At 43.3% G+C, this 17,077-nt stretch overlaps 2 protein-coding genes across 2 annotated transcripts; both read right to left on the reverse strand.

Moving 5' to 3' along the window:
* Positions 1 to 877: 877 nt before the first annotated feature.
* LOC308174915 (M-phase inducer phosphatase 1-A-like) lies at positions 878 to 7,540 on the reverse strand (the record flags this gene model as incomplete). Its single annotated transcript, XM_080550027.1, has 13 exons — positions 878 to 1,018; positions 1,119 to 1,230; positions 1,342 to 1,475; positions 1,739 to 1,837; positions 3,533 to 3,595; positions 3,694 to 3,780; positions 3,890 to 4,093; positions 4,509 to 4,592; positions 4,933 to 5,118; positions 6,152 to 6,212; positions 6,733 to 6,781; positions 6,995 to 7,071; positions 7,431 to 7,540. 13 exons carry the CDS (start codon positions 7,538 to 7,540, stop codon positions 878 to 880), a joined length of 1,407 nt encoding a protein of 468 aa, XP_080406153.1.
* A 3,281-nt stretch (positions 7,541 to 10,821) lies between these two features.
* On the reverse strand, positions 10,822 to 15,952 carry LOC308174632 (UDP-glucose 6-dehydrogenase-like; the record flags this gene model as incomplete). Its single annotated transcript, XM_080549736.1, has 11 exons — positions 10,822 to 11,319; positions 11,588 to 11,698; positions 12,461 to 12,552; positions 12,711 to 12,853; positions 13,226 to 13,356; positions 13,586 to 13,680; positions 13,800 to 13,947; positions 14,185 to 14,382; positions 14,583 to 14,783; positions 15,480 to 15,581; positions 15,794 to 15,952. The coding sequence occupies 11 exons, from the start codon at positions 15,950 to 15,952 to the stop codon at positions 11,242 to 11,244; spliced, it is 1,458 nt and encodes a 485-aa protein (XP_080405862.1). The 3' UTR covers positions 10,822 to 11,241.
* Positions 15,953 to 17,077: the final 1,125 nt, after the last annotated feature.

The following is a 17,077-nucleotide window of genomic DNA, read 5'->3' on the forward strand; positions in this document are numbered from 1 at the left end:
CAGACTGCACAATCTCTATTACTAGGCTTTGGTAACAGTCCATCCACAGTGAGCTTCACTGTAATAATATTCACACAACTGTCTGGTATTCAGACCACAAGCCTCGATTACCAAATCCCCTTGGGTAAAAGATAAGAAAATCATGTTAGTTGTGCTGTTTTTTTTCCTTTTTTATTAAAAATGTTCATAATTAGTATAGCACATCATGTGTAGGTAGGTACCTGACATAATCAAAACATAATAAAACTCTCAGTTATTTAAAAATAATTGAAGAAACTCAACTCATATTTTAAAGTAATTGATTTCGTATTAAAAACATTATTTAGTATGTATTTAGAAAAACACAAACAGCATCATGATTCTCAATTAAATCAATATATTCATAATTGGTACTGTCTGGAAATAATCCTTAAAACTTGCTCAGTAAGTAAATGCATAAGAGCAATACAAAAATTAAAAAAAGGAACGCCATGACCTTGCAGTCCCTACAGTAATTAAAAAGACACTACAGTGGTATTAACGGATTACCCATCAAGTACAACTGTGTGGGAGTAATGAATATGATTGGGCAGTGTCTGTCTATCAGTAAAATGATTGGCCATCCAAACAAATCCCCCAAAACAAAGCAGCAGTAAACAAGAAGCACTGTTTTGCAGTTACTATGGCAGCATAAACCTCACTGTTAGCAAAGCACGAAACATTTAAAATGGTTTCATTACAAAACATCACAAAAGGCCTGGGTTATCAACTCGTCAATTATGTACTTGTGAATTAACTTGATAATCTCCAGGTCATCTCATTTGGAGTGCGGTGTCCCTATGATTGGCTGGTATACTGGCCTGCCTGCATCCATCCATCCCTCCCTCACGTGATTGGCTCAGAGTTTGACAAGGCGGTGGATGTGGCGGCGGCGGCTGCGCTCCTCGGCGGAGACTCGGCTGTGTGTGCGGCACCGGAGCAGCTCGTCCCTGTGGTCCTGGTGGTGCATGGGGCAGTACGCCTGGGGCTCACAGTGCTCCTGACAGACAGCACCACACACACGCAGAGACAGAGGGGTCAGACATGACATTGAACACAGTAGTGACGACTTAGAGCCAAGAGCCTGTGAAGGTCTGTACCTGGTGAGAGTGGTAAAAGTCTCTGTAGCCGCCCTTGAGGATGTAGAGCTCAGGGTAGTGTAGGGCTGGGTACTCGTTCATACTGCGGTCCTCACTGCGCAGTAGGCGGCACCTGAGACAGACAGACAGACAGGATTTTAGGAGGACTTCTTTAATGAAACACTCCACACACACACACACACACACACACAGACTGTGACTGAGAGAGGGTTTCATTTCTTACGTTCGGGGTGCTCTTTCAGAGGAGAATTCACAGTGCAGCACCAGAACAAGCCTTTTATCGAGGGAGCAAGCTTTCAGCCTCTGGGACAGTAGATATTCCACCGCCTCGTCCGTGTTAGGCATACTCAGCGCCCCCTGCAGGTGAAGCCAGGGACAAGGCAAACTCAGGCAATAACACAACAGGAAAACTCAGACAACGACACAACAGGCAAGCTCAGACTATAACACAACAGGCAAACTCAGACAACAACACAACAGGCAAACTCAGACAACAACACAACAACAGGCAAGGTCAGACTATAACACACCACACAAACAATCAGTGAAGGAAACAGTGTTATCCACCAATCAAATGAAGCATGTCCTGCACCACGTCTTCTGATCTTAAGCTCTCTCACCGTAATGTGTCCTCCCTGATACTCATATGGATAGCGACAGTCCACCACCACAAAAGACTCCACCAAGCAGCTGAACTTCCCTTCCAGGAGAGCAGACATCTGTAACAATGTGAACCCAAGAATTAAGTTGCTAATCCAAACATTATCTATGAAAGGAGCACCATGATCACATTTAGATTCATTTAGATACACAGTTTTGGCATTTAGCAGACACCTTTTGTTTTTGCGCCAATTTTTCAGGAGTTGAAATCAAAGACCTAAGACTTTTTCTATGTATACAAAAGGCTTATTTCTCTCAAATTGTGTTCACAAATTTGTTTAAATCTGTGTTGGTGAGCACACCTTTGCCGAGTTAATCCACCTGACAGGTGTGGGATATCCAGATGCTGCTAAGATAGCATGATTATTGCACAGATGTGCCTTAGGCTGGTCACAAGAAAAGGCCACTCTAAAATGTGCAGTTTTATCACACAGCAAAATGACACAGATGTCGCAAGTTTTGAGGGAGCGTGCAATTGGCAGGAATGTCCACCAGAGCTGTCGCCCGTGAATTTAATGTTAATTTCTCTCCCATAAGCCGTCTCCAAAGGTGTTTCTGAGAATTGGAATTGGAATTGGAAACGACTTTGGAGACGGCTTATGGTAGAGAAATGAACATTCAATTCGCCGGCAACAGCTCTGGTGAACATTCCAGGAGTCAGCATGCCAATTGCACGCTCCCTCAAAACTTGTGACATCTGTGGCATTGTGCTGTGTGATAAAAGTGCACATTTTAGAGTGACCTTTTATTGTGACCAGCTTACGGCTCACCTGTGCAATAATCATGCTGTCTAATCAGCATCTGGAGCTCACTAACACAGATTTAAACACATTTAGAAAAATAGAAAAAGTCCTTAAATTTGAGCCAAAACAAAAGTGTTGCATTTATATTTTTGTTCAGTGTACCACAAATACATTTGACCAAGTAAGTGAATCGTCTATCCATCAGTCATCATAAGAAATAGTAATCTATGCCAAAACCAGGGGCCATTTGCAGTTACAATGCTAGAAGAACAAATAATTATTATTATTTATTTATTTTAAATTTATAGTAGAGAAACTGGACATGACACACTGGTTTGGATGGCTCCGTTAGAGGGTGCATGAGAACTAGGACCGTCAAATAAACACTAGCCATCAACTACAACTAGGACAGTCAAATAAACACTAGCCAACAACTACAACAGTCAAATAAACACTAGCCAACAACTACATGTACAAATAGGACAGTCAAATAAAGAAGTTGCTACATCTGCGCTACATTGATGTTTCTGTTCTGCTGTCACGCTAACTTCATTAGGTCACTGAATTCTCCCTGTCCGTCCCACTTGCTCTAGGACAATTGGATCTGTTCCAGCATGGGATAATCCTCCAATGACACTGCACTCTTCGGGTGCAGTTACCAAAAATGGGGCTCTGATCTAGAGTCAGTTTACCGTAGCATTAATCCTTATGTAGGAAAGGGCAAAACTGATCTCCGATCGCCATGGGCAACTTGGTTGAACAACCGCTGCCTTCACTGTCTAATCTGAAATAATCTCAGTTTACGGCACACTTCTTCCAATCCATCCCACTATATCGTTCACTCACTCAAAGAAAACAAACATGAGATTAAAACGGATCAAACAATCTGACTAATAGGTTCGTTAACGGGCAGGAGCAGATGAATGCCTTTCAGTAAATCCCTTGTTTAATAAGAGTGTGTGTGTGTGTGTGTGTGTGTGTGTGTGTGTGTGTGTGTGATCCCAAACTTACAGTCTCAATTGTGATGTACTTCAGGTCTTGGTGTCTTCCTGTCACAATTGGTAGGGCATGCATCTAAAATGTGTTAAAAAATAAAAAAATTCAAAAATTAAAACGTTATTACAAAGTTATTATCAGTCAATGTGTGTCGCCCAATATATATCTGTACTAACCTTGCTGAAATCTCCAATGAGTTCAGCAGTGACACCGTCTCCCCCCAGCTGCACCTCACATAGGGAGTGGGTCTTCTTTCGCAGGTGCTGTGTGAGAGAAAGCAGACTCATAAAAAGACAGACAACCCTCCCTGCCTTCATATTCATAACCCTCCTCCTCTGTGGGTCAACAGCCCTCCTCCTGACACACCCTTACCCTCCTCTCATCAGAGCCCTCCGCCCCCTGGTCCCCCTGGCCCTGGGTCCCCTCCTCAGAAATGACAGTGATAGAGCAGCGTCGTTTGATCGGCCGGGGGGCAGATGGAGACGTGGAGGTGCGCTTCATGGTTGGACGCTCCATCCGCTCCGGCATAGAGGGGCAGCGGAAGAGACGGCGACCCTCTTGGCGACACACCGACACCTCGTGGAGGGACAGATGTTGTTGCTACGTTAGCATAGCATTGTGTATGGTGCAAATAAGAAAACAGGGGTGCAAACTGGTGACGGCCCAAAAAGGTGAGACATTTTCTTTTTTGCGGCTAACCTTAGGGGGAGGATAACGCTAGCACTAATGGTGTTAAACTCGTTGCTACTGTAAATGCTACTGCTAATGCTTGCTACTGTAAATGAGGGCAACCTCAGTAACTTACGAGTTTAAATAAAGGTTTGAATTAAAAAAATAGATACCGCTAGGACTAACAGTGGTCTAACAATGATGCATGTGTAAGTAGCGGCAGCCCTGGAAAAGCTATAGTTTTTATGTCACTGTCAAGTATGTTGACAGTGTTATGCAATTGTCCAATATGTGGATGTTAGTGACCATGGGTGATACTTACAGAGGAGAGATCCACTTCCTGGTTCATGAGAGGTTCTGAGAGCAGCTGGGCCATGCTGCATGACATGGAGACAGCAACCGAACCCTGGAGGGAATAGGACGGACATATGGACCTATGCAGTCAGAATTGCACTTACGGTAACTGCCAAACCTCAGACTGCACACAGATACACTGCACCCGCCTGTTCTTCCTGAATTATAGTCGGTTGAACCAAGCCCTATCGTAACTTAAGTAACTGCTCAACCTCAAAGGTGAAAGGGGAAAAACATTGTTTCTACCCAGTCAAAGATTCAAATATTAACAAATATGACACATTATACACCGCTGGAGATGTAGATCTCATTGCATGAGCCTCAGATACTAAGATAAAGATACACACAATGGGACAAGAAATGGGGACAACTGCCGAAAAGACCCAGATCACCTCAGCTTCCTGCTCCAGGACATCCATAAATCCGTCTGCATCTGCATCCCCCGGGGAGTTCTGGGTTGGGGAGGTAGGTGCAGCGTAGATGGGGCTTCCCAAGATTCCCATACAGGACTCACTATCGACTTGGAGCTGGGGTTCAGGGGTTAGCAGCTTGCCCTGCTGCCTCGGCCCTGGGGCCACCTGAACACAGAGGAAGCAGAAATAGAAATGCAGCAAGAGATATACTGTAGGTGAATAAATACAGCTGAAACAGAGGATCTGTCTAAATACTCCTCACAAACATTAACATCGAATTTGCACATACGTTAGAACCCCTGACGGATACATGAGACAACAGTGGTGAAATCTGAGCAAAATCATTCTGCCATCTAATGGCCATTGTTGCATTTACAGGTCTTTTCTTAGCACTTTGAAATACATTTAAATAAACAAGTTTTCTACTAAAACAAATTAAATTACGGAAAGAATCATAAGGTGTGATCATGCAAAGGATAGGTGAATTATCATTTAATAATCGTAGTATTTTGGTTAAATAAACGGGAGAACGTTGCATGTGGATAATGGAAGTAAATCATGCATAAGTGAGAGCCTAGTCTCCATAGCCATACCTCCAAATCACATTGTTCTTATGCCTCCTATGGAGGGCTGGAGACTTTTAGATTTTAGATTTTTTCTTTATTTTAGATGTTTTCTTTTAGGTTCCAGAAAGCGAACGCCATAGACTGAAGACCCATCTCTTCAGGCTACATCTCGACTGTCTCACCTAAAGACGTCTTCATCCCCACTACCCCCCTGTACAGTTTCTCTACTGTAAATAAAAACTTAATAAATAATAATAATTTAAAAAATCTTCCTTCTTCTAGCATTGTGACTGTCAATGGCCCCTGGTCCTAGCACAGATTTGTTTTTCTTATGATGACTGATGGATAGATGATTCACTTACAAATGTATCTGTTGGAAGGCACTTTAGATAGACATGCTAAATGTCTAAAATGTAAATGTTTTTTTAAAAATATATATTTTGCAGAGTTTTTGCCAATGCTAGGAAGTATAAAATGGATTAAACCCCTAAAGAAAAACAGAATTCTGTTTTTTTGTTTTGTTATATCAAACTGGTTTCCATCCCTTTTAGCTATTTTCTGCAACGGATTTCCCCAGGTTTTCGAAACTAGGGTTAGCCTGGTACCAGCGAGGTTACTGAGTATGTACTCACGTTCTCCTTATTTCTGTGTGGCCGTTCAATAGGTTGCAACTTTGGGCTGCTGCACAGCAACCTGGGCTGAGAGAGACGAGAACGAAACAGTGTTATCAAAACAAACAGTTAGATAATCATAAAAACACATTAATAATATATTGAGTAGAGACATTCTTTACCAGGAAGGACCGTAACTTCCTCATCCGATTTGGCCTTTGGACACAGCAAAAAAGCAACATTACTTTAGGTGACAGTAACAAAGTGTTAAAGGGATAACAAACTTCATGGAAAGTGCTAAATAAGGTCACATATACCATATATCTTTATATTATTACAGTCATGGCTCTAACACAGCGTTTTCAGGCTTTCTGGGGCAGTTTCCCAGACACAGATTAAGCCTAGTCCTGGACTAAATCAATGGAAATCTCCATGGAATATGTTTTTAGTCTAGGATTACACATAATCTGTATCTGGGAAAGCAGGCCTCTGTGATCAACCTTATAACAAAGTATCCTAACTAAACAGGCCTAAATTATAGAAAAGGAGATTGCTTGTGATATTGAAAGCAAAAGCAAAAGCAAAAGCACTAAGCAGGTCACCTTGGTGCAGGTGAATCAAAGGTCAACACTGGAAGAATGGTAGGCTTGTCTGTAAATGAACAGCAGTGTGCATCATGAGAGAAAACACAACAACAACAACAACAACAACAACAACAACAACAACAACAACAACAACAACACAGAGCCTAAAGGAAGTGAAAACAAAATGAGTCAAAACTGAGTGGAGTGGAGTGAAACACTGCCATCAACACATCGAATAGTAACTTGGGAAGAGTTAGCTTTGATGGACTTAGATGCTCACCTTGGTGTGGAGATCCAGCTGCGTCTGGACTCCCAGCACTGAGGTTGGACAGATCCAGACATCGCCGCGGAGTGTCACTGATGACATAAACATGGAGATGCAGCGTTTACACTCTCAAAGACTAGTCTCATCTGTCAACCATAAACATATAGCAAAGTGTGACTAGCTAGTAATCTTTACCTTGATGAGTCAGAGAAAGGTTACACAACAGTTATCACAGGTGAAGAAGAAATGCAGCATACATTGCAATGGCTTGAGCTTCCTCTGAAATCACCAGGCTACAACAGTATGACTGTTAACCGAACAGGGCTGACCCGGGTCGACCCGGGCTGGCACTGTAGTGGAAAAGCACCACTAGTGACCTAACACCCTAGTGTTTCTACAGCTCTACAGACAGTGTTTCTACAGTTTCTACAGACAGTGTTAATCTGTTTACCCTGTGTGGAAGGCGCTGAGTCCCGTGAAGCAGCGGGACAGCTCTGACATCGGGGAGGCATGGTCAGGTGAATGCTGCTGGCCAGGCAGAGACACGCTGGATCCAAACATGGCTATGCCAGGGCTTTAGAGGAACAATCACATTCATGTCAATCAAAGACGTTCGTGTCAGGCAAGAGCAATGGAAACCGTGAATGTAAACTCGTGATCTTAGAATGATAAGGTTCTATCTCCGTTTAGGGTAGTTCAGAGATATTGAGCGTCAAAGTTTTTACATTCCATTATGTTTTGAAAATAACACCACACAGGCATTAATAAACACCTAATGGATCAGGTTATGTAAAAAAACTCAATTTTGACAAAAATGGAGATAGAACCTTATAATTCTAAGCTCACGAACTAACGTCTGCTAGCTAGCACATTACATTAGCACGTCCAGATCAATTATCATAGTCATAGATAATTAATAAAGCTGTCGCTTTGAAAGGTAAACATTATTGATCGTGTTAACGTTAAAGATACCGATAGTTATATACATTGAATCAATGAAGAATATTTCTAAAGCAGTGAACACAATGTACCGATTCGCTGTTCCCAAAGACCAGGATGAGGAGAGGAACTTATGTGATATGAGTTTTAAATATGTCGCCAAAATCCAACCAATGGTAATCTTGCGTTGACAATGAGTATGGCGTCACATCCGTGCTTGACCGTTCAAGAGAGCAAACGTTACAGAACGAATCAGGCAAAAGGGTTGCGTAAAGAGAATGGGGAGGGGTTTTAAGTTTGTGTCATTTGTTTTGTATTTCTGTCTACAATGTTAACGCCCCAAAAAATAACTCGCTTTCCACTGCTATTGTTGTCTGCGGTAGTTGTAGAGTAAATCAAAGTAGTAGATTCTAGAAAAGGCAGATTTAATTGAGTAGGGGATTCAGTGTGTGCTTTTTTTGTTTATTTGGCACAATCTTCATTGATATAATCTCTTGTGTCCACATGGAAAACATAACCAGTCAGAATGGTAAATCCAAACCACCAATCACACCTTTGACTCCTCATAGTATGGGCAAACTAGCAATCATAGCTTTAGCATTAAAAGGGCCTGTGTTGGAGAACAATGGATGCCAACTTTGTAGAGAGAGGTAGAGCGAGAGGAGGAGGAGGAGGAGGCAGATGAGCAAGAGCAAGTAGAAACCAAGACTGCGACCTAGGAGAGTAATTGCCTCTAATGAGACCGGGGAGCGTACCTATGTTCCCTGTACCTATGTTCCCCGGGTCCTATGTTCCCCGTACCTATGTTCCCCGGGTCATATGTTCCCTGGGTCCTATGTTCCCCGTACCTATGTTCCCCGGGTCCTATGTTCCCTGGGTCCTATGTTCCCCGTACCTATGTTCCCCGGGTCCTATGTTCCCCGTACCTATGTTCCCCGGGTCCTAAGTTCCCCGTGTCCTATGTTCCCCGTACCTATGTTCCCCGGGTCCTATGTTCCCTGGGTCCTATGTTCCCCGTACCTATGTTCCACGGGTCCTATGTTCCCCGGGTCCTATGTTCCACGGGTCCTATGTTCCCTGGGTCCTATGTTCCCCGTACCTATGTTCCCCGGGTCTTATGTTCCCCGGGTCCTATGTTCCCCGGGTCCTATGTTCCCCGTACCTATGTTCCACGGGTCCTATGTTCCCCGGGTCCTATGTTCCACGGGTCCTATGTTCCCCGGGTCCTATGTTCCCCGTAGGCCTACCTATGTTCCCTGGGTCCTATGTTCCCTGGGTCCTATGTTCCCTGGGTCCTATGTTCCCCGTACCTATGTTCCCTGGGTCCTATGTTCCCCGTACCTATGTTCCCTGGGTCCTATGTTCCCCAGGTCCTATGTTCCCCGTACCTATGTTCCCTGGGTCCTATGTTCCCCGTACCTATGTTCCCTGGGTCCTATGTTCCCCGGGTCCTATGTTCCCCGTACCTATGTTCCCTGGGTCCTATGTTCCCCGGGTCCTATGTTCCCCGTACCTATGTTTGCCGGGTCCTATGTTCCCCGGGTCTTAAGTAGTTAATTCGCTTGAAAATCTTATGGAAAATCTTATGGAAACAGGGATCTAGAAGCCTTTTTCAGGAGCGGGGAACATACCGTAGGTCCCTTCTTCGGGAGCGGGGATCATAGGACCCTTTTTCGGGAGGGAGATATAGGACCTGGGGAACATAGGATCCAGGGAACATAGGACCCAGGAAACATAGGGATGACCCCGTTAATACGACTATCCCCCACAGTATAAAATAAAGCATACAGCATATTTAAATCTAGCATTTGTGTGTTTCTTGTGTCCACACTCTGAGCCATGCCTAGCTTTTCCTGATAAAACCCAGTTTTTAAAAGCTTCAGTTCAGACACATATTCATTCTATCCTGGCCTGGCATTATGTTTAGCCCTTTTTTGGCAGAATGATTTACTGTCATTATTTAGACGATGCAAGGAATCTCAGATCTCTAGAAGAACATAGAGGGTTAGAGGCTACAGGGTTCAATTTGAGATTGGGACCCTGCCTGTCCATAAACAACCCCTAGCTCCTACACCCTAGACAGGTATATTGACCTAAAAGGATTAGAAAGTCTGAACAACACAGCCCTTTGATGACTAGGTTGAAGTCTGTCTTGCATTGCTCCAGTGACCAGGAAGTAATGTGACTAAGGGTTGTTTGGACCAATTACTAAATGCCCCCCCCCCCCCCCCCCCTCTCTCTCTCTCTTCGTCTGAGGGAAGAATGTTGGATTCATCAAGAATTCTGATTCTGATTCATTGTGTTCCGCAGGCGACGGTCTTTTTCATGACGGCAACGTGATTATGACTAACAGACACCACATCTGGGTGTCATCATTCGGGGCTTTATTGCGTAAGTGTGAGTGTCAGAACCCAGATGTTCCTGGCTCATGTGTCATAATGAAGAAAGCCACTGCCCCTGTGGCTACTCCACATGCACCGTGGTAGTGCGTCAGAGGTATGTGGCCTCCTAGTGGTGCGTGTGCGTCAGAGGTGTGTGTCATAGTGAGTTCTATGAACCATTCCCCCTGATATCTGTCAGAATGCATGCCCATTAACCAAGAACAATGCATTAATAAGGAAAAGCTTAATTTAAGTGTCTGTTGGACTCCAATGCCCCAGCAACATCATAACACATATTGCAAATCACAGATACTATAAACGCATTTTATTCTGCATGTATAAATGATAGATACATTTGATCACTTTACAGTCATGTCTTAAAAATAGATATTATAATATTGCATATATCTGCTACATGTTCACACTCATCACGCTCATGTTCACGTTCCAAGCAACATACCGTAAAAACAGTTTTCAAATAAAAGACTTAAAATGTCAACATTGCCTCAGGAAAACTATTGAATCAGATTTCATACTTCATGAACATTTCAAGGCAGAAAACGTGGAATAAAACGTGGAATAAAACGTGGAATAAGGACATCTGAAATCAATCCGTTTGTTGCTTCACCCCCTGTGTAAGTAAAGCAATGCCCTGGGGGTTGTTCAACATACATGAGAATGGAGAGGTCTTGTTTCCCATAGCGTTCCCAATCTTTAGAGAGGTTTTCCAACTCTAATCCAGAACACTCCTCCGCGGGCCCTGACATTCTTCACAGCTGACATCACTGTTTTCTTTTCAATTCATCCTACAAAAGTTGAGGGTGCAGTGATCACTGATTACAAATCACGGAAAAAAAATATTGCTTGGTTTAACATGTTACTGCACTGAGTTCCGGCTCTGTCGTTCATGTCCCTTAGGAACACGTCACAGTGGGATTCACTTCAATGGTCCATCTTGGATCCGTCTCCACTGCCTGCGAAGGGGATTCTCTGGTTCACTCTTTTTCCTATAGTCTCCACCTGGACAAAGACACAGTGATAATTCAGACCTGAATACTTAAGCACAGGAAGTAGGTCATTAACTTGAGCTTTTGAAACTCAAAATGGAGCTATAACTCAACACAACCATGTCTCAAATACTGGTGGCGTTATAACAGTGCAGCTTTGCCGTCTTTGCATCAGTACGACTACTCATGTGTATGTGTGTCTAGTGTGTTTTCATGTTGAAACAATACTGTGGTCAGATTCCCACAGGGTTCACTGCCTTCTTGTGGTCATGGTCACTTGCCTGGAAGCCGATCTGCTGGAGTTGATCATAGGAGCTGTCAAGGATCCTCCTGCCGTCGAAGATGAAGGCAGGTTTCAGCATGGCCTTGTAGATCCGCTCGTAGTCCAACTCCTGCACACAGACATGGATGCAATAGTAAACAATAGCTTTGTGCCAGCATCTATATGGCTATCGAGTGAAAAGGGCGGCACGCTCCCAACCTCCAATTCATTATTTCTACCATTTATGCACTTTATTGTAGTGGATTGACGTACAGTACCAGTAAAACGGCAATTGAACGGGAAAGTGTGTCCAAACTTTTGACTGTTTGAATGTTAACTATGTATTTTGCTGTTACATGTTATGTACTGTTATGTGATGTTTATGTGCTTGTATGTGCCTGATGACCATATTGATTAATGATTGACACCAAAAACGAAGTCCCTTCTGGGAAAATAAGTTATTCAACATCAGGGCTATGGCCAAGTAAAAGGACCATTTCATCCATGAACAGTCAAAGACGAAATATCAGATTATCTGTGTAGTCTTGTCTCTTTGCCATCTGTTGTTGATTGTTGGGAGTAGCCTCCAGGGTTTTTCCTGCATTTAAAAGGCTTAGGCGACCCGTGTTTCGAGAGGTTGGTCCTGGCCCACCTAAAAACTCACCTTCCCCCCCACTAGACCCCCACCATAGGCTAATTACCATACTGCTTACGTTGCAGACCAGATATTTCCCCCAAACACATTTAAAAGATACAGAGAAATCGTAATTTCCTAATCTGAAATAAATTTGTTAGACCTGCCAACTCATATTTAAGACCTGCCAACTCATATTTAAGGCCTTAAATTCTGACGATCGGATTTGAGACTTTTTGAGACTTAACCCTGCCTTACCGTGAACATATCCCACTCTGTGCAGATGACAATTGCATGGGCGTTCTCACACGCCTTGTATGGGTCAGTAGCGACAGTGACAAGACGAGAAACTAGGACGGGAGAGAACAGACAACAATATAGTTTTAAAACAGTTGCTTGTACAGTTTGACTTAACATGTTGGTTAATCAACTGATTATGATTGATTACGGAAAATAGTCAGAAACTATCCAAGCGTCTGGAACGTAAACAACACAACAATGTCGCTACCTCTGGCGGGATCCGATTTGTCGGACGGTGTGGGCTGAGTCAAGTCTAGCATGATCTGCTCCGCTTTCACTTTGGGGTCATAGATGTGTAGTAAGGCTCCCTCCTCCAGTAGGTAATGACTGATGTAGATACTAGAGGACTCCCTGGTAACAAAGACAAGACAAACTGAGTGCCCAGGGTAAGAGCATCACCAGGGGCTCAAACACAAGAACAGCAGTTCGTTGGACGTCCAGGGGGCAGATGCAGGAGGAAGACCCGAGACAACATAAATGGACTGCACTTATATAGCGGCTTATTCCAAAGCGCTTTACAACGGTCTCTCATTCACCCGTTCACACACACACACATTCACACACCAATGGTGGCAAGCTACCGAACCGCCGATCTGCCGACCTTGCGATCATTAGACGCCGGCTCTACCTCCTGCGCCACAGCCACCTCTACATGGAACATTGGCGATGCTTAGGGGATGAGTGAGAGTGTGAGCAGAGCGATATTTAGAACGCTCCTCTTACCTTGTATCTCCAGTGTTTTTCTTGAAGGCGAATCCAAGCAAGGCTATCTTCTTATCTGTCACTGTGTTGAAGAGGCAGCTGATGATCCTTGATGAGAAACGTTTTCTCTGGTAGTCGTTTATCTCTATGACCTTTCAGACACAACCGTAACATGTTCAGCCATGCTATTTGGTTATTTCACAATAGCAAACTGCTGAGAAAGAATTACAGGAATTTCTTATCATGCTGTAATATCATTCTGTAATATGTGTATTCATACCAATTTGCACGTTTACATCTTTGTTTGTTTTTCTTTCATGTCTGTGAAATAAAGGACTAGACATGTGAAAATGGGACGATTATCACCATAGAAACACTCACCTGTTGCCAGTATCTTGCAACTTCAGGTAAGTTCAGTGCCTCACATAGGTACACAAGATTAAGGACATCCTTTTGAAAACAGCTGCCACCAAATCCTAAGAAACAAAAACATGATCAGTTGTCTCTCAGTGTAAAAAACAAAACATCCAGTTGTCAACTCAAATGATACAGCCCCACAACTCAACCATCGCAACCTAGCAACACTCCCACTCACCAACACTAGCCTTCAGGAAGCGGCTGCCTATTCTCTGGTCTGTCCCAATAGCATGTGCAACCTCCTCCACGTCGGCACCAGTCACCTCACAGAGGGCACTGATGGAGTTGATGCTGCTGATGCGTTGGGCCAGAAAGGCGTTGGCTGCCTGTAAGGGGAAAGCAAAGGTAAAGTAAAAGCAAAGATGGAGGGAGGAAATTTAACAAAAGGAAGGCCAGCAGGAAATATCACAGAGAGATTGTAACTGTCTAACCAGATGAGAAGAGTCTGGGGTAATAACAGTTTATTTTATGCTTTTTATTTTTGAAGAAACACTTACCAAATAAAATTTATTATTATTACTAACTGACTCGAAATGATTCTGATATAGGAGGGGGATACATACCAGCTTGGAGAGCTCAGAGGACCAGGTGTTGGTGGTGATGATTTTACTCTTGGGGACCCAGTGCTCATAGATTCTCTGAAGGGCCTGAATAGCACGCTGACCCTCGGGGGATTCATCTCCACCAATCAACACTCTGTCAGGATTCTTCAGATCAGAGATGGCTGTTCCCTCAGCAAGAAACTCTGGGTTTGAGAGAACCTGAAAGAGAACCAGCGAGAGACACTGAGACACTTGTTTTTGTATTTCTAGTTTTCATTTAAGCTGGTTTTTTTATCTTTTAATCTGTAAAAAAAAAGTGTATTGAGACTGTAATAATGCACTTTGAATAAACTTTGACTTGACTTAAAATTCAAAAAAGAAAAGAGAAACTCAGCGATCATGCCCGCTCCCACACTCACCTGGAAGCTGATGCTGCTCTTGGTGTTAGCGTTGAAGATCCGGCGGATGCTCTCCGCAGCACGGACAGGCACTGTGCTTTTCTCCACAACAATCTTACATCCGGTGGACACCTCGGCGATGCGTCGTGCACACGCTTCTATGTACTTCAGATCTGCTGCTCTACCCTTGCCAATCCCAAAGGTCTTAGTAGGAGTGTTTACCTAGAGAGAGAAACATGTACAGTATCTTGAGAAAAACGTTAGAGCCCCTTTATGCAAACATCTACAGCAAATACAAATTATGTAAATGTACGAAATGTAATTGACATACTACACCAATTGAACTGGAAACTACACCCTGACATTAAAGAAGAAGGGAATTGGCTTCTGGAATTGGCTTCTGACAATGTGTGTTTGCCTGCCTAGTGTGTGTGCGGGCAGGGCAGGGACACCAGGAGCTGCCAGCCAGCAAACTGGTGCTGTTTGGAGCCAACACACTGGCATCGATCACGAGGGCGTCCCACACTAACATACGTGGACGTACTCAAGAAAGATGCAGCAGCGGAAAGTACCAGCGAGCTAGCCAGATGTATGGAGGAATCTATGGAAGACAACCTAGCTATGTGTGTCATCTGTAATATGTCCCAATTATGCTATGCTCTATTTTATTGGATCCGACTACTGTGAACTTTAATTTTGTTTGTTTTATGCTTTTGTAGCACCTCTGTTTTGTCTAAGATGCTTTTTTGTGTGTTTTCAGTTTTTTCTGTTTCTCTTTGCTGTTAATTTGTGATGTGGTTATCGATGCGTTGACTTTTGTTGATGTTTTGTTCATGTACTATTTCCAATGAACAATTAACATATTGTTTAAAATAAAAGGAGAAGAAGAAGAAGGGGAAGTGCTGCAAATGTACTTACAGATATGAAGACTAGATCAGCATTTGCAATAGCCTCATCAACATTTGTGGAGAAAAATAGGTTGACCCCACGACATGACTCAACCACTTCTTGGAGTCCAGGCTGAAAGGGAATTACAGAATGGAAGAGAAGACAGCATAATTAAGATGATTAAATAATGAATGATCAAATGTCTACAATGGACCTAGCTTGGCACAACTAACACAGAACCCGTGAGCACCTTAAACATGACAGTGCTTTACACACATTTCCTGAAGTCTATTGTTCTACTTTGCTAACATGATTTGGGGTTCTTTCTCACTTATCACACTCACCTCAAAGATGGGGAGGCTCTCAGAATTCCAGGCACGGATGCGATCCTCGTTCACGTCCACCACGGTGACCGTCACCTCAGGGCACATCTGGGCGATCACACTGCAGGTGGGACCACCGACATAGCCAGCCCCGATACAACAGATCCTTCTCACTTCCATTCTCTCTCTGAATGAAGACGAAGAAAACACCAACACTTCAGACCAGGTTATCAGACTACGGTTTTTAAGCACAAGAAAATATGAATACTTCACTTTACAGTACATTGAAAAACAGTTCAATACAAAATGCTTAATGTCTTCACAAACAAATTGTATTGTTTTTTTAGTATGATGAGATTAGCTTTATTGACTATCAAACACTATTTTCTAGTTTAGTGATACACTTGTGAACTGCAATACAGTTAAAGGAAAGCTGTTGCCACTTTTATAGGTCCTCTGCTTTAGTACAGTACGCTCCTCTCTCACTCCCCTCACCCCGAGTTCTGCCAGTGAGTGCCACGCTGTCTCTAGTTCACAGAGGGGGCTGTGTGTGCACCCTGGTCAGATGTAACTCCACTGTCAACACACAGGGGTGGGCGCGCACACATGCACGAACATTTGGCCCTCTCTACCTCTCCTCCTACTCTCAAGACACAGAAGCCACATTCATAATATCCCTAACTTTGACACACTAAAAAATGAGACCAATTTTCTGGATAAGATCAGCTTCCTGTGTCTACCGAGAGGGGCGCTAGAGGCAAACCTACCTCACTCCTCATCGTTCATTACAGCAGTCTTGTGTGGCAGCTTTTAGGTCAGGATTTTAAAAGATCAACTATAGAATGATGTCCCTTGAATGATTCAATGTAAATACATCAACTACACTTCGTATCGTTATAACTATGACGCCTGGCTGAGCTGAGCTGTGGTGGACCCCGTCCTGTCCTGGAGACATGCGATTACTGGACAATTCATCACACATTTCAATGTAGATTAACCAGCGCTACTTTTTACGTAGTATACGTATTCGTTTTTTTATTTTATTTTTTTACAAATCAGCAGGCCAGTCTGATTTGTAAAAATAAATAAAATGCAAAGAATGTACCTCGACTAAGATCTATGAATAGAGTTAGCTAAATCGTTTTCCACATCCAGTTGACCATCATGTTCAATCGCATACCGATGTATTAAGCTAGCGAACTAGCCCAGAGAAAACTAGCGAACTAGCCACAAAAAAACACGGTGAAGACTTACCAATAATAAGCCTGCGCAGCTGCACCGATGAATCCCTTCTCTTCTCTACAA

This window comes from Nansenia antarctica, assembly GCF_963989245.1.
Source record: "Nansenia antarctica genome assembly, chromosome: 20".
Taxonomy (NCBI): domain Eukaryota; kingdom Metazoa; phylum Chordata; class Actinopteri; order Argentiniformes; family Microstomatidae; genus Nansenia; species Nansenia antarctica.